The sequence below is a fragment of the Neolamprologus brichardi genome, chromosome 7 (assembly GCF_056152115.1).
Source record: "Neolamprologus brichardi isolate AB-2024 chromosome 7, ASM5615211v1, whole genome shotgun sequence".
Lineage (NCBI taxonomy): Eukaryota > Metazoa > Chordata > Actinopteri > Cichliformes > Cichlidae > Neolamprologus > Neolamprologus brichardi.
The window spans coordinates 43,442,701-43,469,846 of NC_142110.1; the positions used below are offsets into that span (position 1 = coordinate 43,442,701).

The following is a 27,146-nucleotide window of genomic DNA, read 5'->3' on the forward strand; positions in this document are numbered from 1 at the left end:
AAATAGTCCAAACCTTCCTCACACTTTTATATCGATATTCTAGGTTGAATGTGACACCTTCTGAAAGCCTAAGCTTTCAATATTTGAATGGATGCTTTCATTTTTGCATCAGTTATGGAAGAATCTTATAATTTTAAAAAATAAATACGTAATAAAACATTGGTGTATCTCAGTGACGGTCTAACTGGGATTAGAATTTCCACCATGAACAGATTATTTATTTTTTTGAAATAAAACGAAACTGAAGTCAGATTTGTAAGGATATTATATCAGGGATACAAGCTGACAGGTTGAATTTACGCATAGCACTTGACACATACACATGTAAGGTCTACAGCACAGCTGTTTTCAATCCCTCTGATTTATATTAACCATGATTTAATCAATTTTGCGCCTCAAGTACAATGTTCTGTATTTGCTAGAAAACTATAATGTGACAAATTTTCAGTGAGATTAAATAGATTTAATTTTCAAAAACAAAATGTCACAATAGCTGTGCCTGTTTTCCAATTTACTTTTATATTGAGTTGACAGTTTAATGTCAGTAGGGGCTAAAGTGTTTTTTTGGAACAAATCAGAGAAATGAATGAAAAACAAATCAGAGAAATTAATGAAAGCAGGGACCTCAATCTATTTCATTTGGCAAAGGGTCAATTGTAGGCTGTGGGAAAGTATTAAAATGTGTTGCTATAAAGCTCTATGAAATCCAACCAATTTCCTTGAGTAGCCCAAGTTTGGAGCGCTGCACCAGAAAAGGAGGGATTATTACCCTTTTAACTGTTCTGTGTTCAAGAGTTACCTGCGGATACGTTTACTTAAGGACTGTAAAAGCTAAGTGAAAGGTGTAATTGTGAGAGCAATCAAATTCCTGCATTATACAATTGAGGTTATTCCAGAATGTTTTAGTGTGCTTCTCCTGTAAGCTTTGACTTGAAAGTTGTTTTTTTTTTTCCTTAAGTTTTATTCTCTGGGCGTTTCACAGTGCTTTGACTGTTGAAAGCACTGTTCAATTACAGCTGAATAGTAGATAGTTGCCTTTGAAGCATTCTTCAAACATGATAAAATGTTTCTCCTGAGGGTTTTCCCTCCTGTGGCATTGGCTTCATCATCAATTTTCCATCTCATCCCATCAGTAGTTTAAATTTGGGATGGCAGCTAAGAGCACTTGGTCCACAGGTATTACTACAGAGGGTTTCTGTTGATCTCGTCTGTGCACACAAGCCTGTTAAAAAGGCTTTGTGAAGATACTCTGTTGATTTAAGGAGTAACAGACCAAACAGAGGAATTTTAGAAGGCAACGTAAGGGTGTAATTTCGATTCTAATTAAGTACACGGGAGTGAAAACGGAGAACGAGAAGTGAAATTAAACTTGTAAAAATGATATTAATTGATCTTGAGTTATAAACAGTTATCATTCAGAGAAATGAGTGCTCAATGAAATGCCTAACTACTTAAGGTGTGTCAGTTAATATTCAAAAATCTGTTTTTAATTTTTTCCTACTATAAAACAAAAAAAAATGTTCGTTACAGTTTGCAGTGCAGGAGGTTATGCTGTGATGAATACAGCTTCGGAAGTTGATAGAAAAATTGAGGAAATTAAATTACTATTTATCTAATGAAATAAACTAAAAATAATTAAAAGTGAATTCTTTGTTAAATCACAGGCTTTGTCTGCTATCTAATTTATCTAATTTCTTACTATAATTTTTTCCTAACAAAAGTATTTGAAAGATATGAGTCAACAGTGTCTTTCCCCCTCAAACCATATTCAAGGACCAATGATTTTCCAGTAAGTGCTGTGTTCTCCAGTTAGATACAAGAGGTGCTGATGTTGACATGAGTGCAGGAACAAACTCTCACTTATCTTAGGGGACTACTGCTACACACAAGTTAATGATTTCCTTCTTCTTATGCACTTGCTCAGTGGGAAATAAAAGTTGACATCTCATCACATTCCCGAGCTATTGTCAGTGGTATCCTTGAGCTACCTCTCATTCCTTTATATTTTGCTTCCATGAAATCAGACTTTCTTATAATTGTTTAATGTGGTCTTGAGCAATAGTTCTGCAGGCTGTCTTTGAAAGCTTTTCTTCATGGACTGGCTACCCGACCATTTTCAAAGGAATGTTGTTTTTGGTTTGTTAAGCCACTTAACACTGACCTATGAAGCATTCAAGCATTAAAAAAGGCACCTAACTCAAAGGATTAATGAGTTTTCTGTCTACATATAACAGACGACTTCAAAAAGAGCCAAGTTTCAATAGTATTATAATAGTAACAAGATGATTGTCATGAGAGGTCCTGCAGTGAGTATCTGAAGCCATGTATAAACTGGTAGCTGCTCTGTCATGGTTTGGAGCTGCATTTTAGCCAGTGATGTTGGGGATCTTGCCAAAACTGAATCATCAACACAGAAAAATACCATCATACTTTGATCCACCGTGCAATACCATCTGGAGAGTGTCTAATTGGCAACAACAGCTTTATGTTTAATATTGACAATGATCCCAAACACTGGACAGAAAAACAGGCCAGTCATGGATCGGGCTCCGCAGAGCCTGGACCTCAACATTACTGAAGCAGTGACAGAGAACAGAACAAAAGACAGCCAACATCCAAAGAAGAGCTTTGAATGTCCTGCAAGAAGCCTGGAGAACTATTTCTAATAACTACTTAAATTATGTGGAGAAAATGTAAGGTGCCTTCGTCTGTTTCCTTTTTTTTTTTCTTCACGTCTTTCAGACTTGTCAAGTTGGTTTTAAGTTGTAATACCCTGAAAAAAAATAGTTAGCGCACTGTGAAAGTCCCTGCAGATGGATAATTACAATAATTATACACAAGAGTTATTGTTTCACTGGATACCACAGGAGTGACTCATTCAGTGATCCATGCATCATTGAATTTATACCTTGACTATAACATACACTAACACTAAAGGTTGGTTCTTTCAACCACCCAGCCAATTAAATATTGTTTACTTGTACCGACAGTGGATAGACGCTATATGTTTTAAAAACTTTCCCAGCACTAACTTTTTTTTTGCACTGTGCTGCTTTATATCAAATCTATAGTACATTTTATGAAAATGAAGGCATGCAAGTTCCCAAGAAATATCATTTACAACACCATCTGTCTCGTGTTCTACTGGTTTACTCATAACGTGGACTCATTGCTGAAAAATGCAACAAGGTTTAGACATACAGAATTTGTGAAGCCTCTGGAAAATGTTAATGGCTTAGCTTTTAACATTTTAAAGAAAAGCAGGCTGATCCTTTTCTCATTTTCTCTCCTTATTCTCTCGTGCTTCATCATCTAGAGCGAAGAGGTAGAGGATTCTAATAAGCTTCAGTCAGACAAGGCAGCCAAGGAGTCCAAGTTGACAAAAGGTAGGACACAAACTCATGCAAAAATAAACTCATTCTCAGATCGCAGGGCTGCTTGCACTTTATGTTTTTTGTTTTGTTTTGGGCGGTTTTTTTTCCTCCCTTTTTTTTGTTTATTACTTCAGTGAATGGGATGCAAAGCCTTTGGGGAAATATGAGTATATTTGCTCTGGTGTGAATGTGGATGTTTGTATGTGTCATATACTGTTGTCTCTGCATAGCCCCCTGTGAGTCTGTTGGTATTTATGCGGGCAATTTCATTTGGTAATATCAGGCCGGAAATGGCTATGCAAAGATGAAAGAGTCTGCTTACCACTACGCTGGCGGGAGCCGTAAACATGCACGCATATTCAAATTAAGGCCCGCATTCACGGACTCCTCAGACACAGTATATCAGGGTGCACGCAAGGCAAAACTAATAACTAGTTGGATTAGTTGCACAAGTAAAGTATCCAGCCCTCCACAATAAGAATCAGGATCTTATATTAAGGTTATGTGGGGGAATGGGAAACAATAGATCTCTTTCATCTCCAGTAGACCACAGATATTTGATTATAAAATGCTACCTTTCATTGTGCATGTCAGTCTTTCTCATGTTCATCTGTCTTTCTGTGCTCTTATTGTCTGTCCCTTATTTTTCAAAAGTCTGGTCTCTCCTGAATGTTTTCCATGCTTAACTTTTCTTTTTAACTTGGATTTGTCAAGAAAAAAATCCAGTTGTGCAATGTTTTTTTTCCCCAATATCAACTCACCTGAATCCTTTTTGGTCTTTTCTCAAATCATTTTAACTCGTGTCTTTGTGCCATTACAGCCTCTTTTGCGCCCATCTCTTTTGCCATCAAGGCAAAGGAAAATGACATGCTGCCACTGGAGAAGAACAGAGTTCGATTGGACGATGACTCGGACGAGGACAAGGTCTAGCTCAGCTTTGTCTGTTTATTGTTTATTCACTTTAGATCTTGGGCTAGTTTTTGCACATTTAAAACTCATTTTTGTTTTAGTACCATTTTAAGAATAAATTCTGATGTGTTTGCTTGAAGTTGGTGGAAGAGGAGGGGCTGGAAGCTGTGATGGGTGGAGCTGAGATGATTGATAAGGAGCCTCCTCCAGTCAGCGTACCAGAAGAGAAGAAACCCACCCTCAGTTTGGAGGAGTTAGAAGCAAAGCAAGGTAAAGGTCTAAAAAAAAATGATAATGCAATGACTGTATGAAAGTTCTGTAGCTCTTTAAATGCTAATTTTAGCCATGTCTGCAACAGAAAGCAGTATAAAATATATTTGGAGAATAATTTTGGACAAGTCATAAAATATTCTCGTGCTCTCAAACTGCCCCACTGCCTGTACAGTTGATAGGATATTGGAAAAACGGGATGATTTCCCCAGCTCGATGGCGATTTAATGCAGGTCTGCTAAAAGTGAGGTTTTTGTTTCAGTAAATGAGCTCAGCTTCCAAGTGATTTCTCTCACACCTTCTGGCTTTTTGGGTGGGTTGGTAGAAAATAAATTTAAAAAAAGAAGTGAGAAGATGCATAAATCTACAAAAGTCTAAATTATAAATTCCCTTATCAGGGTGGTACCCTAAGGTAAGAATCTAGCTATATAGTATAGTAAAGTGCATGATATACATCTCCCCCAAAGGCATAATGGAATTATAGATATAGAGTGTCATCATGCTGGCTCAGCAAAGTCTTCCAACAGAAAATATGTTGCCTAAAATATAGAAATACTGCATCCTAATGCATACACAGAAAATCCCCCCTTTGTTCTCCAAGAAGTTTACACTGTGTGGTCTGATCAGGGCTTTGATGATCGTGCTGTAATAGTTTTTACAGAATGTCCTTCACAAACAATTGAAAGTAGGGATGCAACGATACCAATTTTTTCAAACCGATACTTGGATCTGAGTACTTGCCGATACAGAGTACAAAAACTGATACTTCTACCACACACACACACACACACACACACAAATGCAATGAATTGGAAGACAGGTTTTATTTTATTCTCTGCCGATAATAAATAATATCTTAATAAAAATGACCACAAAAAAATTTCTAGTGAAAAATAAGCACTTCTGTTAAATTATTGCAGAGTCTCCACATTGTAATTTAACAAAATATCACTGAACTATTGGCACTGTCTCGAGCTTGCAGAATAATAAATAAACACTTCTGTTTGGAATAAAATAAATACAAATTAGGTTTGAGAATAAAATAAACTTTTAAATTGTTGCAGAGTGTCCATATTGTAAACAAACAAACAAAATAACAAAAGTATTTAGCATTGACGAACGAACTTCCCATCTGCCCGTGGATCATTAGTCCACTGTGCCGTTAAACCAAGGACTGACATCGTGCACACACTGCTTGTCTTTAGAAAGTTTTGGCACCATTATCTCCCTGATGTGTGGACGACTGGGAATTTCATATCGCAGCTCGAGTATGCTGAGAAAAATCCTCTGTTTTCCACGACTGGCATTGGTCGGTCATCCAGAGCGATAAAATGAGTCAGAGCCTCTGTTATTTTAACTGCCCGTGGATTTTCTCTTGACATTTTTCATCGCTTTTCCAAAACCTGAGTTAAAGTTGGCTGTTCCGGTCCACACTGCTGACATTTTGTTTAGCCTAGCTACAGCAGCCTCCAGTTTCTCTTTTTTTATCTGGAGCTGCCAGTCTGACTCGTCTGACCCTGTGCCTGTTTAGCGCGGGATGTCGCCCTAGTAGCCAATCTAAAAAACTACAACAGAAATGACATGCCACCCTCTGATTAATGAAATAAGTTAGTATCGGTTTATGGTATCGGTTAACTTTTACGAGTATGAGTACACACACATTTTACAGTATCGGCCCCGATACCCAATACCAGTATCGGTATCGGTGCATCCCTAATTGAAAGATTTTAAAAATCAAAAGAAAAGAATTTGCCCATTAAGTTTTCAGGGTTAGTCACTTATTCAAAAACTTTTTATCCTCTCGATTATTTATTTTAAAGCTGTATCGTTTATTTATGTATTTATGAATTGATTTTATTGGAATCTGAAAACAGATGTACTTGAAGTTCTTTTGTTTTTTTGTTTTTTTAAGTCTTGTTATAATTTGACAACTTCAGAAACCTGCAATTGGTGCCTAGCTTCAGCAAAGCTGGACACCTTCCCTGATGACTTAAACCTGTGTTCTCTTTCAAACATTCGTTTCGGTGTCTCACTATGGGGAACGCTCTCTCAGCGTTGTCCTCAGAAGCCTCTATACCATTACTCCAGCCAGTATTGGCTGGCAGTCGTGACGCTTGCGTCAGGGAGGGGCCACCCTCCTCCCTATAAAAGGGTGTGATGCAGCGTCACCCGTCATTCAATTTCCTCTTCTCGCTTCTTAGAAACCTCATCTCTCCTGACTGTGAACGTGAGTGCTAGCTTAACTGTGCACACGAGCAAGCTAACACCTTGGTCACCGGGTGCTAGCACGGCTCGCGTTTCGAGTCGCCTGCTCTTCACCACAGAGCCAGGTCGGAGAGTGTGTTAGCTGGTTAGCCACCACGCATCTAGCACAACAGTTAGCTGACCAAGCTAACTGTCTTTGCTACACACGGTCACCAAGCCCAGTAGCACAAGCGCTAGCCACCACACTAGCTAGGTCATACTAGCTCACCATAGCTACCCGACCGAGAGAAGAAAAGAAAAAAAGATCAGCGTTAGCCGTCCAGCCATTTCAAGCTAGCTACACCAAGCATCCTTAATATGGCTGACTGCAAACCGCTGCCCAGAATTTGTCCCTGCGGTTGCAAAATCTCAGGTTCAGATACACATGACGTGTGTGTGATGTGCCTCGGGCTGCAACACGCCCAAGCAGCTATTTCCACACCGGGTATATGCGAACACTGCGCTCGCATCACCCAAAAAAGCCTTCGCCCGAAGGCTAGCCCACCAGGCTAGCCTGTCGAAGAAGGACCCAATGCTGTCTCCAGTCGGCCCACCGATGGAGCACACTGAGTCCGCCACACCAGGCACCAGCTGGGGCGACGAGATGGATATCGTCCTCCCGCTGGTGGATGATGCCGAGGTCAGCTGCGAAGCTATGTTTGATTCTCTCGAGGCTAATGACGAGCTACACAGCGAATCCTCTGAGGGAGCGTCGGAACATCTCGTCTCGGACGAGGATGACAACGTTTTCTTTGCCCCCTCTGGTCGGAATTCTGCGACACAAGGGGCCGATTGTGATAACCCCGGCACACAATCCCGCGGCATGGAGCTATTTGACGTTGCAAAACGGGCAGCTGAAAAGCTGGCAATCCCATGGCCCGCAGTGACAACGGAAACCTCCACCTCACGATACGAGGGTAAAAGGCTCCCCATAGCAAAGAGCACTACTAAGCAGGTACTGCCGCTTTTCCCCGAATGCGTGGACGAGGTCACACGCTGCTGGGCAAAGCCATTTTCGTCACCCAACCCCGTGCAGGGAGCGGCGGCGTTTGACTGCGCTGGAATGAAAGAGAAGGGCATCTACCAAATTCCCACAGTGGAGAATCTGGTGGCTTCTCATCTCCACCCAAACCAGAAACTTTCCATGTCATCTGGTCCGTCCCTGCCCTCCAAGGCCGAACGCCTGCAGTCCTCCCTGGCTGACAAGGGGTATAAATCGGTTGCCACCACCGCGAGGGCATTGAACGCCTCATCGCTCCTGCTAGCCTACTCGGCAGAGCTCCAGGACCAGGCTGCTGCGAACCCGGATGCTAGCGAGCTGTGGGAAGAGCTGGGCGTAGTTGCGGACCAGTGTCTCCACCTCACTAGAGCAGCAGTACAAGCGGCGGGCAGAGCCCTCAGCATCATCGTCCTACAGGAGAGGGCAAGATGGCTGAACTTGTCGGGGCTTTCGGACAGAGAAAAACATGACATTCTGGACGAAAGCATCGACCCCTCTGGGCTTTTCGGAACCGCCGTTGCCACCATGCAAAGACGGTGCGAGGAGAAAAAGAAAGAGGGAGAGGCCCTGCAGCTGTGTCTCCCTAGGAAGACCCAGGCTGCGCCTCCACCCAGTCGCTGCACGTTCGCTCAGGTCACCAGCCGTCCAGCCAGCGTACCGACCCGCCCAGGGTCCCCTAGGATCGCAGAACCCTAAGACCCACTGGCCCAGGAAACACGTCCTGCCTGCTGCCGCTCAGGGTGCCCCACCACCAGCCAAGCAGTCGGACCGCAAGAAAAAGCGGACTGCCTAACATCCCCCACGGGGAGATCGGAGCCGGACCAGCCCGGGCTCCAAGTTCACTCCAGGGCTCAGTTCCGGAGCCCGTTCGGAGAAGTGTGTTCTGCCTCCACCTTTCAGCGCCTGGGACTCGAGTTGGATTCCACAGAGCGCATTTCAACAAAGAGACGGCGAGACACTGTTCAGCTGAATCAAGCATGTCTGTCTCACAGAACACACTGTTTATTAAAAACTCAGCCATTGCATCCAGGCATGTCGCCAAGGGCACGGGAAAAATGTGTGAAAAACACAGAAAGTATGTTGAAAAACATAATGCCCCCACGCACCCAGACACCACCGGGGTTGATTCCCTCAGTGGTGTCCAGCCCCATAAGCGCTGGTCAAGCGCGGGCCGCCCGCGCATGCGCAGTCGGGTCCGGCCCAAAGGATCAGTTTCCGCCACAAGAGGGAGCCAGAGCTCCGTCTACTGTGGAGTGCCTGTCTTTGGGGCCGCTGTCAGCAAGAATAGAGAGATGGCGAGCTCTCGCTGCGTCAGAATGGACATTAGAGCGAGGCTATCGTTTGCAATTCGCAACCACCCCTCCCAGATTTCACAAAGTGATTTTCTCTCTTGCAAAAGGCGAATCAGCCAGGATCCTGCAAGAAGAAATAACTACCTTGCTATCAAAGGAAGCAGTACGAGAAATACCCCAGGAGCAGAGCCAATGCGGCTTTTACTCAAAGTATTTTCTCGTGGCCAAGAAGGGAGGGGGACTGCGTCCGATACTGGACCTACGGGCTCTAAATCAGCATCTGAGGTCATACAAATTCAGGATGTTGACGACCACCACTCTGCTGCATGTAGTGCGCCCAGGCGATTGGTTTACATCAATAGATCTGAAGGACGCATACTTTCACATCGCTATTTACCCACCTCACAGAAAATTCCTGCGCTTTGCGTTTCAGGGCAGAATGTACGAGTACCAGGTCCTGCCGTTTGGTCTCTCACTGAGCCCTCGGGTATTTGTTAAATGCACAGAGGCAGCCATAGCCCCACTGAAGAGGTGGGGCATCCGCATAGCAACATACATAGACGATTGGCTGCTGCTATCACAGTCCGAAATAATGGGAAGAGAGCACACCAGGTTGACAGTGGATCATCTGATGGCTCTGGGTTTCACCATAAACTACCAAAAGAGTGTCCTGCAGCCAGCTCAAGCCATCTCTTTCATAGGAATAGCTCTAAACTCCGCCTCGTACAGAGCGTGTCTCTCTGTGGACAGAGTAAAAAAAAATGCTATCACATGCTGGCATTTTTCAGTTGGGAAGATATCTCCCATTCAGAAAATGCCTGCAGATGCTGGGATTAATGGCGTCTTCACTGGCAGTCATTCCACTAGGCAGACTGCATATGAGGGAATTTCAGCGATGGGTTGCATCACTGAGACTGAATCGAAAGCGCCATACCCACCGCTATATCAGAGTGACAGCAGACTGCGCTGCAGCACTCCACTGTTGGAGAAATCCCACATTTCTCACTCAGGGGGTGTCACTGGGGGCTGTCACAGCCAGAAAGGTGGTGACCACGGACGCGAGTCTCACGGGCTGGGATGCCACTCACGAGGGCAGAGCAGTGAGCGGCAGCTGGGACTCACAACAGAGGGGTGCTCACATAAATTGGCTAGAATTGCTAGCAGCATTTCTAGCACTGAGACACTTCCTTCCCCTGTTGAGAAACCACCATGTTCTGATCAGAACAGACAACACCACTGTTGTGGCATACATCAACAGACAGGACGGGTTACATTCCCATCCTTTGCACATGCTGGCTCGCAGACTGATCATGTGGAGCAGCATCAATCTGTTGTCACTGAGAGCTACTCACATTCCAGGAGCTCTGAACTTGGGAGCAGACTTAATGTCCAGGGGAAACCCGCAGTACGGGGACTGGACCCTGCACCCACATGTGGTGACCCAAATCTGGATCCGCTTTGGCCAGCCACAGGTCGATCTGTTTGCCTCGAGGGAGAACGCTCAGTGTCCACTGTATTTCTCCCTGAGGGACCAGGAGGCTCCGCTAGGGGTAGACGCATTAGCTCACAACTGGCCACATGCTCTGCTTTATGTGTTCCCTCCGCTGGCCTTAATTTCTCCCACTCTAACCAGAGTGAGAGAGAGGGCTAACAATGATATTGATCGCCCCAAGGTGGATGAGGTCCCATTGGTTAGCGGAGATTATGCCCCTCTTGTGGAGCGAACCTTGGCCTCTCCCTCTCCGACGAGACCTAGTCTCCCAAGCCAGGGGGGAGATTTTTCACCCTCACCCCGAGCGCCCTGCCCTGTGGGCTTGGCCCGTGAGAGGTTGAATCTGAGTACGGCAGGACTCCCCCAGGGTGTTATAGCCACTATTCAGAGTGCTAGAGCCCCCTCCACAAGATCATTGTATGAGAACAAGTGGAGGGTATTTGAGGAATGGTGTGGAAAGTCTCACACTCTCTCCTTTCAGTGCTCTGTGACAACAATTCTCTCCTTTCTCCAAGAACTGTTAGACAAAGGAAAGGCCTTTCCACAATTAAAGTATATCTAGCAGCCATTTCAGCCTGCCATGTGGGCTTCGTGGATGGCCCGGTGAGCCATCACCCGCTAGTCTGCCGTTTCATGAAAGGGGCACGACGGCTCCACCCAGTGTCTAAACCTCTCGTTCCCACGTGGGATTTATCCCTGGTGCTGGGGGCAGTTTCACAGCCACCATTTGAACCACTAAACCAGGTGGAAATAAAAATCCTGTTTTTGAAGACTGCATTGCTCCTGGCTCTCGCATCTGCGAAGCGTGTCTGTGATATTCATGCGCTGTCAATACACAAAGAGTGCATCCGATTCACGCGGGATAACTCTAGAGTCACACTCAGGCCAAATCCGGTCTTTGTGCCCTTATCTCCAATGCACCCCATTGGAGCTGGAAGCTTTTTGCCCTCCTCCTTTCTCCTCCCCTGAACAGGAGCGCCTACATGCTCTCTGTCCAGTTAGGGCTTTATGTACCTATATAGAGAGAACGAAGGCTTTCAGGAGGTCGGATCAGCTGTTTGTTTCCTGGGCTAAACCACATCTTGGCAAGCCCGTTAGCAAACAACGCATTTCCCACTGGATTGTTGAGGCGATCCAATTGGCTTATTCCAGCACAGGTCTGCCCCCCCCCGGAGGGACTTCGTGCTCATTCTGCCAGAGGGATGGCAACCTCTTGGGCCCTTTTTAGGGGTGTCTCTATAGAAGAGAGATGTGCAGCTGCGAGCTGGGCTTCACCTTTGACCTTTGCAAGGTTTTACAGGTTGGATGTCACTGCACCGTCTCTAGCCCACACTGTGTTAAGTGTGGGTCCCCACGAGACCTCCTAAATTGGCAGTCAGTCGTTCAGATGGGCTTATCTGGCAATACGGGAGTCTGCATATCCCCATAGTGAGACACCGAAACGAATGTTTGAAAGAGAACTTGAGGTTACTCTATTTCGTAACCCCTGTTCTCTGATAACATGAGTGAGGTGTCTCACCAGATCACCCTCCTTGCACGAAGCGAGGAAGAGGTGAGCTTATCTTGAATGACGGATGATGCTGCGTCACACCCTTTTATAGGGAGGAGGTTGGCCCCTCCCTGACGCAAGCGTCATGACTGCCAGCCAATACTGGCTGGACTAATGATATAGAGGCTTCTGAGGACAACGCTGAGAGAGCGTTCCCCATAGTGAGACACCTCACTCATGTTATCAGAGAACGGGGGTTACGGAATAGAGTAACCTCAAGTTATTAAATGTCTATCCCCATGCTTGTCAGAGAGATGTGATTGACATGCCGGCCTTTTTGTCAGTTAATGGCCAACAGACATCTTAGGTCTGTAAGAATGCCGCATTGATGTCTGATGATAGAGAGCAAGTTTAATAATCTCTTAGCTGCAGAACGGAGCCTGAAACGATAGACGGACAGACAGTCAAAGACAAATGTGTAACTTTTCAGCATCAAGATGGTTGACGGGTGCCGTTTAGGTTCAGTGGAACACTCTTGGAGTGTAATGGCCTCTCCTGGAGCTGACAGACAAAAGAGAAAGACTGGAAGACCCTAATAAAAAGCTGACTGAAATGGTTTTGCTGTATGGCAAAGTGGCTGTCAGTCAGCAGGCCTAACTTGATCAGATAGGAGAAACGGTGTCTGTGTTGCCATCTGTGTTGATGGCCTGGAACAGCGCCATCATGTCCAGTTTTTAGGGAGAGCTGCATAAATTGTTCAGACTGCCATCATTTTCGACTAAATGTGTGTGATTTTAGTCTTTGTACAAACACAATTTTCATTTCATTATTTTATTTCATTCACATGGAATTGGTATTGACTAAAGATGGTGAGTGCACCCCAACACTCAAAAATGCAGCGTAACCCATTTTGTGCTTGATATGAATGCAGTAGTTGCTGCTAAGAACGGGCTCTGTGACGAACCAGAGCGTGTGGGGTAGAAGAAAGAGAATTTTTCTCCACTTCAGGTACTTTATTTGAAATAAGGAAGGTGTTTGGCAGAACATATCGATTGCCGAGACATTTCTTAATTTGTTGGAGGAAATAAAAGACGACCTGAAGCCTCCAGCTAGGAGAATTCAGGAAATGCCTGCTGCCTCACTTTTTGGGCTTCTGGCTCTTTGCAAGAAGTCAAGAAAGGCTTTAATAAACTTCTTTTTAACAGTCACAAGGCATGTCTTAATTTAAGCATATTGATTAAAAATTTTAAGCGTTAAACCAAGAAAAACAGTTAAAGGTAGATCATGTTTGACGGTTCACCTGATACATGACTGAAATAACGACTTGACAGAGCCCCAAATGATGAAGTGGAAGTAAATGGAAGTAAGGAGTTTGGTTTAGTTTTATTGTTCTATTACATTAGTCAAATGTATCTATAAATACAGGAGTCAGATTGAGGCTAGGCAGGACAATGTCAGTGTCTAGGGTACCGATTCTGCTCCATTTGGCTGTTGTTCATTGTACTCAAATATGATTTGCCTTAGCAGCCAGCCTATTTTTAACCCCAAAGAGATAACAGTAGACCCAGCGGTTGCATAACTTATACAACTTGTTTTCCGCAAGCAGTTGCTTTTATACTGTCTTGTCTTCCCTATTTTTTTTTTTGCTCGCTCATGCCGTTGCTCCCTGTGCCCCATTACATTAGCTGTGCTCTTCTTACCTATGTATCCCCTACCCATCTCTGTCACTTCATCTCCTTTCCTCATCTCTCAAACCATGCATTTTTTTTCCACTCCCATTGTCAGTTAGATGCCTGTCTTCTCTTCTCCACCCACGTTCCCTCCTACTCTGTACAAACCTTGAATTGCATGAAATTATGCATCATCTGGGATTTCGTCGGGCCTTATCTAGTAGAAACTTTGTCAGTCTTCAGCACTTGGAAAGTCAGACATTACCTTAGTTAGGGCAGAAATGTACTCTTATAGTCTTTGCTTGTTTTTCGCTTCACAAATGTGAATTTTTCCCCGCACTGTTTATCTCTTCATGTTTCATCCCATGTCCCTCTGCTCTCTCTGCTCTCTCTTCTTTTTAATTCTTTTATTTCCACAGGGAATTTACTTGTGACCAGAACAAGCTTTCCTTTTCTCTCACTTTTCTCTCAGAGCAAGCTTTCCTTTGTTCCCGCCATTTAGTAGCTGCATATCTGGCAGAGAGAAAAACAAAAAAGGGACAATGCCTGCAATCCAACCATGTCTCCTGTGTTTACCCTCTCATCTCTCGTCACTTAGCTAAGCAGAAACTGGAGGATCGTCTAGCGGCGGCAGCCAGGGAGAAGCTGGCCCAGGCATCTAAGGAGTCTAAGGAGAAACAGCTACAGGCAGAGAGGAAGAGGAAGGCAGCACTCTTCCTACAGACTCTCCGCAGCCCATTCGCTGGAGAACCTGAGGCAAAGAGAGCTGAGCTAGATGCATGTGCACAACTCGAGGTAGGTAAATGGTTGCAAAGGTTGCATAGTGTTCGTCACTGTGTGTTTCTATTTTTAACAAATGATAGTAAGTGTAATATGAATCATTATTCATGTTACACATGTCTACATTAACTCAAAAACTAAAATGGCATAAATATAGTGGGGCACATACCCACCATATGTAGTCACCACATTTTGCAGGCATATTTACACGGCCACGAGTCCTAAACTAAGCTTTGTTATTCTTACTTAAGTGTGGGAAATGCTACTTTCTTTGCATTTTGTTCTAGAGTCCTTGGTATAACTATATAAATGACTGTGGTGAAATTGAATTTCTCCTCAGTGAGCCTTTCAAACCCAAGAACACTGTACCAGCTCTTAGGCGTGGTGATGGTAGCATCATTCTCTGGGGTTGTTTTGCTGCCAGTGGTATTGATACATTGCACAAAGTGGAGTGAAGACAGACGACCACCTCCAAATTTGTCAACTTCACCGATAAATGGTAGAAACACCAGTATCAGGTGTTCCACCATAACAATGATCCCAAATATACATCAAAACTGATTTTGGACTGTATAAAGCAGGCCTTCATTAAGCTATTGGAATGTCCTTCCCAAATCCACAACCTCAACTCTATTGAAAATATGTGGATTGATCTTAAAAGCTGGGTCCGTGCTGAAAAAACAACACATTTCGATAAACTCTAGCATTTATGTCAAGACAAATAATTTAAAAATCCAAAATACACAATACAGTACAAAATGCAGTTTTTTTTCCTAGTCATTAAAGCTGTCTGCTGTACACTCATTCCAGCCGGGGGGAAAAAACTGTTAAAAAATAATTAAAAGCCCAAAATTAGGCTGACATACATGCCTGTGATGAATGTATGTAAATCTCTTAATGCAGCTGTAGTTACCTAAATTGTAGATTCCCTAAAATGTTTATAGACTCCAATGGAGAGGTGCAGAGCCTATCAGCAAATCCCAGTGTCACTCTAAAGATACAAACTGAATTATAGAAAACTCCTTTTCTTCACTCCTTTGTTCTATTTCTCAAATCTCCGTACCTCATGTAGGGTACGGAGATTCTGTTTTAAAATTCTCCTTTGTGAAGTACTACGAAGGTGTTGCAATAATGCAAATTTTTAAAGCCTTTTGTCTGTCACAAAAAGGCAGCAATACTTTATAGTGTAAATAAGTCTCTGATAGTGGTCATTTGATGTGTAGATTGCCTGTCTGTGTGATGGATGTTGCATGTCAGCTCCTCATGTTAGCCCAACTGATTTGTGGTGAACTGGAATATTGCCTGTTAGACCAGGTGGCGACGGACAGCCTGCTGTCACTACTGTGCCAGCTCTTTCTTTCTTTACCAGATGTTCTCCGTCTTCTGCAGTGGCTATCAGAGCGTAAATATCCTGAAGCAAGAGTCAGGCCAATAGCCTACTGTAAATTAGCTGTGTACTAGTTAAATATTTGAAAAAAAAGTTTGAATTTTGTGTATATTCAGTCTTCAAAGTATTTTGTTTCAGTGGTGGGAAAAAGTAGTAAAATCTACGTAATGCTGGTATGAGGTACACATTGAATAGGACATTTTAAAAAGTCACACATCGTCAAGGCAGACAGTGCAGTGTAATTGTTCGAGTCAATAGGTTTTTCAGTTTCTATTAAAGCTTTTTGCAGATTAACCCCCTTTAAGTAAGACATGTTCACCAATTTATTAATTTGGAGAGTCACTTTGAAGAACAAATTTTACCTGAATTTGTTGCAAGTGTATGGAAATCGTGATTCGTGATTAACACGAATTGTTGTGAATATCCTAGGGGCAGTAATTTGGAGGGTCACAAAGAAGGATCATCCACTAGTACAATTTGGTGGAACTCTTAGTAGCTTTGAGGACAGATGTGATTGCTGATGCGATGCAAAATGAGCTGACTTGGAACTGTTGATGTAAGCGCTCCATGTTTCCCATAGTACCCATCATGTTGATTATCCTGCAGCAGTGTAGTGGATAGTGTAAACTGGCATGAGTAAACAGATCCCGCTGGCTAAGCGTTTCAGGCCCAGGCAATTTATCCTTTTCCAAGTGACACTTTGAGTGTTGTGATTTGCTGCCGTTTTAGCCATTTCTTATTACATTTTGGCTCATCGAGGTCTGGTGACGGTGGTGGATATGTAGCTTTGTGTTTCCTGCAGATTGATATACTCAGAGATTGGTGCAGATTCAGTCTGGCTTTGCTTGTGTCATTTATCTGTTCAGCTGATTTGGTCTTTTTGTCAAACACAGGTGTGTTAATTCAGCTGCTCTTACAGCTTCATTCGAACATGTCAGTGCTAAAGATGGCACCTTTTGGTTCTGTTGGTAAGAGGAGTGAAATGAAGGGCAATGATGAAGCAGTGATATTGTTTTCGGTCCTCTAACTGGCTACCAACAGTAGCAGATAATGCTTGCTCTGTAACTGACAGCTTAATTAACGACCATTCTCTGTGTAAAAGCTCTTCTCTGTTGGTCACATGGTTTAGGTGATAAATGCTTTCTTTATTATTATATAGGAGGTCGTTTTTAGTATACGAAAACTTGGGAAATGTAGTTTCCCTTTGCTTCTGTTCCTTTATGCTCCCAGGACAGTACTTTTCTTTCCCGCGCCTCTTACTGTCTGAACTTCTATATCTTGCCAGAACAGGTGTGAGAGGGCAGACGTTTTGTGTGCCTGGTGTTGGGATAAGCCTCCCATATGCCAATCCTAATTTGAAACCATCGTTTCTTCCTATCATTTCATTATCTTTCCCTCAAGCTAGACACCAGATTGGGTGTAAAAACTGCAGTGTAATAAATATCCTCCATTTCTCTGCTTCTGTCTGTTTTAAGACACTTATTTTCTTCTGTCATGAGCACATTTTCTTTCTATTTTTTTTGGCTTCTTCTCTCATGTTGTTTCATCATCATCATCTCTCACCCCATATTTCTCTTTGTCCCTTTCTCTCTCTCTTTCTTACAAATTTTAGCAGATGGGTGAGGGTGAGGCAAATTAGATCCATCAGACAGCTCTGTTGATACTAAGCTGAAGTTGGAAAAATGTATTTGGATTGCTTTATTGCAGAACTCATAATCTTTTTTTTTATATCTCACCACATAAAGGATGCCGTTTGATGTTCTTTTTCATCCAGATGCCCCTTTAGTACCGGGAATATACACAAATTTAAAATTGGCCGTCTCAGGAGCAATCTAAGACCTAACCCTGTTAGATAAAGTCTGTCCTTGGAAAATCTATTGCTTTATTTAATCCGCTGATGGAAAGAAGCCAGTTTTTCAGTGTGAATCCAGCAGCTGACCAATCTAAAATGAACAGACAGACTCACACTGGGGTAATTAGAGGCACTTTGCAGCTGACAGTTGTAACTCAGTGTGTAGCCAGAGGGCTGCACTGTGTTGTGTAACCACAGTTTTCCTTTTGTTTTAAAGGAGAGAATATGAGCAATAATTTCCCAGGAGAGTAAGAAACTTTCACTTTTCCTGAGCCAGCCTTGTTACAATCCCTTGTCCCTTTCAGTGTGCACATGACTATTTATAGTACCGTCTCTAAAGAGAGAAAAAAAAAACCCTCAAATACATTTTTCTTCTTCACCTTTTGTGATTGTAGACACTGTCCAGCCCTTAGAGCAGAAAATAAGTCAAGTTAGAAAATTAAGAAAACAATTAATCAAATTTATCTAAAGCATTTTTAACCAGCATACGTGAATACAGACTAGACATATTTTACCCTTATATTTCCCGCGGTAGCTCAGCTATCTATAGCATAATATAGTGTAATACAACCACCCCTCCAAAACGTTTGTGGGACTGTGTAAAATGTGAATAAAAACAAAATGCAATCATTACTTACAATATAAAATAGAGAATATATCAAATATTTCTAGGAGTACACGTCCTTTTTCTTTTTCTTGTTTTTTAAAAGGGCATATTAAAATTAATGGCAGCTACATGTGTCAAAAAAGGTGGGACAAGGCCACTGTGTAGCAACACCCACCCCCCCCCCCCTTTTTTGAGAGAGGACTATTGTCTCATTGTTGTCTGATAGTAGCTAGCTGCTCAACAATTGTGGGACTTCTGGGATTGTAAATTTAGTGATACAACGAATGCTGTCAGCTGGTCAAAGGTGTGGACTGCAGGCAGGCCAGTTCAGCACGCGCACTCTTCTACTCTGAAGCCATGCTGTTGGAATAGATGCAGTATGCGGTTGAGCAATGTCTTGCTGAGAAAGGCCTCATCTAGATGTAAATATGGAATGATATGAAATATGCAACACCTTCCCTGAAAAAGTTGTTGTCTGAATGGGAGCATATGTTGCTCTAAAACCTGTATATACCTTTGAGCTCTGGTGGCACCTTTCCAGATATGCAAGCTACCATCAGAGAGGCAGGCTTTTGAACTTTGCTTTGGAAAAAGCCACATCCTCCCTCTCCTCTTTAGTCTGGAGGACGGAGCATTCATGTTTTCCAAAAAGACATTTCACATTTAAATTCATTTGACCAACAGTTTTCCACTCAGTCCATTTTAAATGAGCTTTAGCCCAGAGTGGCGTTTTTGGTTCATGTTTATCTGTGGCTTCTGTTCACGATATAGCTTTCACCTGCATTTGTGAATGTCACGGTGAGCTGTGTTATGTGATTTCCATAACAGAATTATGCCTGTTTTTAATGTAGTACCACTCAAGGCCCTGAAGATCACAAGCATCCAATACTGATTCCAGGAATCTTTTGATGTTATATATTCAAAGTCTTCAGAATTGTACAGAGAAACATGGATTTTGAAATAGTTCCACAATTTATAGACGTATGTGTTTTACAGATTGGTGAAACTCTGCCTATCTTTTAGAGAAACTATGGCTCTCTAAGATGCTACTGATGTTACTGATCTGTCACCAGTTAACCTAATTACTTGCACAGTGTTCCCCCAACTGGGGTAAACAGATTCCAGCCAGGGTTGTCCATTGCCTTCATCTTTTTAAGTCGACAAGCTTGTTAATTGTCCACAATATCAGATATAGGAAGGTAATGTGCATGTGGGGGGAAATAAACAACAAAATAATACTGACGTTTGTTTGCTCTCTGTCCTCATTTTGTCTTTCTTTAGCTGCAAGAAGCTTTTTCTGCTTTCGCGGATCCTGCACCTCCTCAAGTATCCCCTGCACCACCTGTTTATGCTCAGGATCAAAGATTGTCTGTGGAGAACCATAGAAGCCACCACAGCAGGGAGCCCCCATCTGTCTCGTCATCATCATCTTCCTCTTATATTACCTCCTCCAAAGGTCCAGAACGCGACAGAGATCGTGACAGAGATAGAGATCGAGATAGGGATCGAAACAGAGATCGAAACAGAGATCGAGACAGAGACAGGGACAGACAGAGAGACAGAGACAAGGATAGGAACAAAGGGAGGGACAAAGACAAAAAGAAGAAAAAACACAAGAGGAGGTCAAGATCCAGGTCAGCATCGAGATCAAAGAGCAAACACTCCCTTCCCAGTGCCTACAGGAGATCCCGCAGGTCCAGGTAAGACGCTCCCACTGAAAAGTCAGTCTTTTTTTATTTCTTTTAATCCACCGCAAAAAAGTCAGAATGAATGCAACAGTGATGCTGGTCACTCCAGCCACAGGCGGCTGAAAATAAGCTTTTATTACCTTCTGATATTTCTTTTTTGTCATTATGTTTTGCTTTGAGTTTATGCTGCCTTTGTACAGATTTGTGGGGTTTGGGGATTTTTTTTGTTTGTTTGTTTTGAGCAAGGTAACTGAACTGAGAGGTTCAACTATTAGAACATTGTGATAGGAAAGAGACGCACACACGCAGGCTGTATTCTCAATCTTATCCTGGTTGTTTCATTTTCCAGCCTTGCTATGCTGTGTTTGTAAATGGCATGCATGTTCTGCATATTAGGCAGTGGGACAAAATACATTTGGCTATGCCCTTTATGGAAAGAAATCTGACAAGGTTATTAATTTCTTAAAATATTTATGAATACTTAATGCTTTTCTGCCTAGTTAAGAATAAAAGTAGTATTTCCATTTTGTGAGTCCTTTTATATAACTTGTATTAAAGTAATGAACTGAATTATGATTTTTTTCCCTGTTCAGTTCCTCAGTATTTAAACATTGTTTATCTGTAAATTGCACGACGTTCAGGTCTTCCAAAAGTTTACTGAAATAATTAAAAGTCTTATTCAAACCCATCTTTTCTTCATTTTCAGTTGTGCAAAAGCCCTCATGTCGCCTTTTTTTCACTTTAACTCCATTAGGCTTATCTTTTTTTTTTTCTGCCTCACTCTTCTCCTCTTTTTCTTTATTTCCAATACATTTGCTTCTCTCTCATATTCTGCCTTCTGATATTCTTCTGATAACGATTTCTTCCATCTTTCATTCTCTTTGTTCTGCTCTCTGTCCAGATCCCGTTCACACTCCCCAGGGAGAAAGGACAGAAGGGGCAACTCATCTGAAAGGAGACGCGAGGAAAAAGAGCGGGAACACTATCATCCCAGCAGCAGCTCCAACTTGCCCAGGGGGCTTTCAAGATCCAGGTAAATCTAACAGCAGGTGTCTTCACCGTGTTCTGCGCACAAGTCATAGGTCCTCACATGCAGCTTTGTTTTCACACTAAAAACATTGATTTTTGCAGCCTTTAAGGCTGAGAGGGGCACTAATGATGCGACTCTTGGGTGGTTAGTCCATATTTTCTTGATATTCTTCAGTTTTATTTATTTTTACAAAAGCAGCGGGGGAACCGTTATCAGTGTTCAAGGTTTTCCATGTGTCATAAAGGCCAACTTCATGTAACTAGAAGACAGTTTGATTCCCCAAAGTTTTGGTAAATGCACTGCAGAGTTCATCCCAGTAAATATAGTTTTGTCTTTATAATTGTACAACAGTCGCTTGATACCGACAGATAAATAGGCATTGTTACAAAAAAATAAAAGTACAGTTTTTAAAAAAAATATGCTCACTAGCGTTTCACTGCTTTAGGCACTGGGCAGCCTCCTGTCATTGATTCACCTGGGAATTCTGCAACATACCAAAGAGTCTCTAAAGATTTTTAAGGCATCCGTCCAAAAGAAAGAGCTGAACCTCTCATCACAATAATGATGAAAGAATGAAGCCTTATGAAATGGACTAGTTGTTACCACAAGGCAATACTAATATTACAATATTATAAACAAAAAACAGCACAAGCAAGAAAATCCTCTAAAATCTTGTAACTGAAAGAAATTTGCAGGGAATTGTTCAAACCAGAGTAAGAGACTGGGAATAACTCTGCAAAATGCCTCTTAAATAGAGTTTAATTGGCCTGTGAAGTTAAGGGTGTATATTACAGCAGTTCATATGCTCAGTTAAATTATAATTAAAGATGTTTATTTTGTTTTGAGTACACCAATATTTCATGCAAGGCTTGGCAGATACAAACCACCACTGTTTATTGTGCAGTGTTAATATCTGATTGAGACGTTTTAGTTTTTAGCTCTTCTTGCTTTTGTCAGGTCTCCTCCTGAACAGCAGAGGAGCTCCTTGTCATCCTCAGGACAGATGCAAATTGCGGCCTCCTCGTTCTCACCATACTCTTCACCCGGCAGAGTTTTGTCTCCATCAGCGAGCCCCGCCTCCAGCCTGGCTCACTCAAGGTAACCCCTCCAGAAGCTTGTCAATAATCCAGCTTGCATCCAGCATGTAGATGTAAATGAAAGTCTCTTTACTGAAGGCTTAAATGTTTTGTTTTGGGTTTTTTTGTTTTTGTTTTAGCTTCAAGTAAATGAGAAGATGTATTCTTGCTTTTAAATCTCTCTTATTTGCAACAATAGATTGTTCCTTTAGGTCTGATAATCGAACACTCCAGCTGCTGCCGATTTAAGAACCTAACAGAGGTTATGCTGATGCACTCTTTTTCACTGACTAATGTTTAGAAATGTTTATTTTTATGTTGTTGTTGTTGTTTTTTTTTCTGTTTCTAAACTCCTTCTACTGAACAGTGTTTGCTCTCCTGATATCACAGCGCACAGCTTGGGTCTTTCAGCTTAAAGGTCACAAGGGCAAAAGCGCATTAATGATCTTGGCCACAGACTTGATAAGACTTGCAGTTGGTAGTCTGCCACTTTAGCAGCGTGTTGACTTTTCAATGCAAGAAGACTAAATGTTGGCCAGGCGCACTCTGTTCACTTCAATATCTTACTAAAAGGGAAGGACTTATTATGAACTTGTGGCTTGTTGGTAAATAGAGCCTGTTAATTACAAAATAACTATATTTTAAATTCCACCTCTTTTATTGCAAAGTTTCCAGATTTTAAGCTTCATGCCTTCTAGCTGATACCAATCCGTGCGTTTGTGGATGTTTAATTGTTTTGTAGTTTAGTGTATAAAAGTTTTATTTTTCAGTCTTTAGTTTGTGTAACCCAGCATAACTTTTAAAATCTGCCATCATTAAAAAACAGGCTTCTGGGAAAACAGGAAACAATGTAAATATTTTTTACTTCTGCAAAATTGAAAAACACAACAGTTCCTTTTATGTTCAAACTGAAGTATTGCATGCACCATAATTTAATGTTTTTAAAAGCTCTGCTTAACCAGTATATCAGCCGTCTCATGCGCTTTGTTGCGAAGGAGAATGCTTTTTCTTCCATAGATTTAGTAAATGCTCGTCTTTTCATGTGGGGTGCAATTATCCTGGCAGACGCAGGAGTCATTCCAATAGAAGACAGTCTTTTGTTGCCCTTTCTTCCTAAACTGTGGGTGAAAGCATGAAAGGTTTTGCTGTTTACTTTCTCCGGGGAAAGGAAACTAGATCATGATGCCATAATAACAGCGGGAGGGGCAGGTAGTACTTTGTACTGAGTGCCGTGCACACGCACAAACGTTTGAAATCTTCCATCTTCGTGAGAGGAAGAAAAGCTAAAATTGTTATCATGAGCAGCGGTCTTTTCTGCAGTTGTGTTCACCTGTTGTGTTCAATCAACTTGGACATGATTTGTTCCTTTTTTTAAATCTCTTGATGAATTATGAAATGCTGGACTGTAGCGACATTTAGGCTTCGGACGGAGCTGTGAAGCTGAACTTGAGGCCTGAAATTTGTCTGCATGATTAAATACTCTGTCTGTGTTTGGTCTTTTAGCTCTAGATGGATATTTCAGTGTTACAGGACACTTCTCTCACCTCTTTCCTTCCGATGCCTGTCGAACTTTGGGCATTTCAGAGAAACATCATAAATATTGAATATTCTCTCCTGTTTACATGATTGATTTTATGCTTTTTGACTCTTTTGTTTCCTTCTCCTCTGTTTCCTTTTCAGGGGTGGTTCTCTGGAGAAAGACAAGGCAGTGTCCTCATCCATAGTATCCTCTGTTCAGTCTAAAATAACTCAGGTATTGTTCTTTGCTCTTATCCCAGATGCATCCCCTGCTGAACTTTTCCATCCCATCCAATGAAAGTACTTAGTGGTGTTCTTTGTTTCCATCATGCAAAGAGGAATGATGGAAAGTGCTGTTCTCTTTCATACACCAAAATATAGCTAGTTTTTAGAGCTTTTGACTTGAACTCATTTTATATTTATCCACTTCTCCCTGTACCTTCTGTGTGTTTTTACAGCACGTCGGTGTGCTATATTTGTTTGTTTGAACCATGGGGAGGCCGTTGTCTTACATTTATATGTGGTGCAAATGTGATAAAGCTGCACTCTGTATTCAGTGGCAGCGTAATCCAATCTCATGCATCATACCTGGAGAAAAACTGATTTTGTTTCTTGACAGTTTGAAACTGTCGTTAAGAAAACTGTGCGGACTCCAGGTTCACTCGCTTTCAGCCATATTGAATGATCATCCGCAGCAAATTGAATTTGGTTCGTTGCCACGGAACGACCGATATTAAACCTTCATGATTTTGCTTGCCTCTGGGACTTGTCATCCGTTTTGATTTGGATGAAAATGTAACTTAACATTTCTCTCATAACCTTGGAAGTAACACTTGTCAAAACAAAGCGGTGAGAACGGATTTGTAGATGGCCTCGATTTGTTAAAAGTGTCTGCTAAGTTTAAAGTCGACTGATGGTTGACCGGTTGATGGCGGAGGCGCAGGTTTCTAATAGTGTTTTGTTGGATAACATTGTTGAATCGTGTTGCTGAGGTCTTGTTTACCACTGTTAGGGGTACATGTGCTCTTATTTTAATAAACAAACAGCACTTCTCATCGTGGCAGTGCATCTTGGCACCAGATTGCTCTTCGGCCCTGCGCATCTCATCCTGGGAGCTTCGCCAAGAATTTAGGATAAGAGAGACTGAATATTAGTTGGCGCCGATGAAGCGAGAGGCAAAAACAGAAACCTCTGCAAACTTGCCAAAGTCTTTTGGGAGATGGATTTCACTTCACTGCAAAGGAAGGAGGCAGAAGCAGCACATGGTCTTGAAAATGTTTTCTCCAGTGGTACTTTCAGACAAGAAGGACCATTACCATTACTGCTGAGAAACACAAGGTCAAGTTCAGCAAGTTGTCAGTTCAAGTACATTTTATAACGCAACAGAGAAGCAGAGGTTGGCTTCACTTAACTTTATAACTTGTTTTAGTTTATTACTTAGCTGTGTAAAAACTAAGCCCACAGTTTTGGAAGGCTTGGGTTTAAGCCTAAAGCTGTAAAAGCTTGCCATACACTACCTGCTTGGCACTAAACAACACACATGATGTGTAAATAAGCGAGTGTTTGCTAAGAAGTTGTCGCTTCAACTTAAAAGCTGAACCTTGTGTCAGTTTTGCTTCTCATCACTTCTCGTCGTGGTAGTGCATCTTGGCTCCAGATTGCTCTTCGGCCCTGCGCATCTCATCCTGGGAGCGCAGGATGAGAAGTCACATTCCCCAAATTGCTTAAAAAAAATAAATTGTCAGGCTTTTCTTTTCTCTTTTAATAAAAAACACCCAAAGAAAACTTACTGAAAAGGTTTGATTGGATAGTTGCCACTATCGTCATGCCCTAATGCAACCCATAGTCTCCTGTTGAGTGATGAGCACAGCATAGACACTTCCAGCTGTAAAATTACAGTAACTGCACATAGAGCTCTGCGTGTAGCCACTTTCTGACAGTTGACTAAACCAAATGTTAAAATACCCTGTGTGTGTGCGTGCGTGCGTGCTTGAGAGAATTTTACATACTGCTTGCATCAGTGCCATGCATTTAACAGTAATCCAACATTTGCATACAATTGTTTCTGATGCAGCCTGATAAGGTGGCACTGACTTGGATTACAGCAGCTATCCTGTAGTTTTCTAGACGGGACAATGCCAGGTAGTCCACCCTTTCATTTTGTGGCTGACAAATAGGCTGCATGGCTGAAAACTCTGCGAACACACACAAAACAACACAACAGTACAATTAGCGCTTGTGCAGCATCTCAGCATTCCCAAAGACTGATGGCGTTATGTTGCCAGAACAGTTTCCGGCTCTGTGCAGACTGCTCATGTTCCTCCAAGACAAACTCAAATTACTGGAGTTAAAAATGTCAGTCTTGTTTTATGCAACCGGGTATTTGTTCCTCAAACTGCTGAAGAACAGAATTCCTCAAAATATAAATGCACATCGTAGCATCAGGTTCTCCTTTGATTTTGCCAAAACAGTGAGAGGCACCTCCAGACCAAAGGAGAACCAACGTGTTTATTGGTGTCACATAATTACTGCTGTATTGTTATAGTGCGTCTGGGTCATATTGGGCCTGTTTAATGTAGATAAGTGACAGGCTGTGTTGGATTTTTTGTCTCATTTGGGTGCAAAAAATGAAAAACAGTTGCATCTGAGTAAATGCTACACACCCGTAACTCACAGTGTAACCTCACACACGGCTCGCCAATAAATTCTGACCCCGGCAGGCACTGTCCTTGCCTGCATGTTTTTAAATTGCTATAGACAATTTATAGCCACTATTTTGTTGCTTTCAGAAGTGCACCTCAGATAAGTGCATTCATGCGTATCAGTTCTACAGACGAAGCGTTATATAATCCACAGAGATCATTGATATTCTTAAACGCTGCCTTTATTAATGTCTGTTTAATGATTCTCCTTAAAATTGTTGTCCTTAAAAATCCACAAAACAAAAGTGCAAAAACACGAGCAGTTACTGTTGAGTCCTGTCAGTCCTCATTTGGACATTGTTGCTCATTTAGATTCATATTTATAATGTAGCTTTTATCTCTTTCCTAAAGCACACCAGTGTTTTGCTCCTAATCTACTTGTATTTGACTGCTGTTGAAAACCTTAGGAGAACTTTGAGAAGCCTAAAAATGTCTGTATGTACTTTGATTTTTAAGTCTACATCACCATAAACCTCTCTGATTAAATGTCAGTAATTTAATTTATACTTGCCTCTGCAATGCATTATTTTGATACACGGATTCTCCTCCAACTGAGAGAAATAAACGTAGCATGCAGGTAAACATAAAGTGTCAAACGTGGAGTACAGCCCTGTGCAATATCACCTAAAAGACGGATTATTCAGAACTGTGTCACCTTACTGGAATGTGTTTCTCCTAAGCTGAGAAGAGCGTTTGCTCGCATGTAAACTTGGATCTTTTATTTCTTCTGTACTTTGTTTGTCCACTGACTTTTCTTTTTCTTTTT

General features: G+C 42.1%; 1 protein-coding gene and 1 pseudogene across 3 annotated transcripts in view; both read left to right on the top strand.

Annotated features, from left to right (window-relative positions):
* Positions 1-27,146, top strand: part of sfswap (splicing factor SWAP) — a 54,477-nt gene that overhangs the window by 19,904 nt on the left and 7,427 nt on the right. For all 3 annotated transcript variants that reach the window (XM_035906894.2, XM_006788764.2, XM_035906895.2), the window contains exons 11-18: positions 3,317-3,386; positions 4,195-4,298; positions 4,424-4,553; positions 14,339-14,535; positions 19,648-20,066; positions 20,956-21,087; positions 22,042-22,182; positions 23,841-23,913. In XM_035906894.2, the coding sequence (XP_035762787.2) occupies positions 3,317-3,386; positions 4,195-4,298; positions 4,424-4,553; positions 14,339-14,535; positions 19,648-20,066; positions 20,956-21,087; positions 22,042-22,182; positions 23,841-23,913 (1,266 nt within the window). The remainder of the gene's footprint in view (positions 1-3,316; positions 3,387-4,194; positions 4,299-4,423; positions 4,554-14,338; positions 14,536-19,647; positions 20,067-20,955; positions 21,088-22,041; positions 22,183-23,840; positions 23,914-27,146) is intronic.
* On the top strand, positions 7,330-8,590 carry LOC148102167 (uncharacterized; annotated as a pseudogene).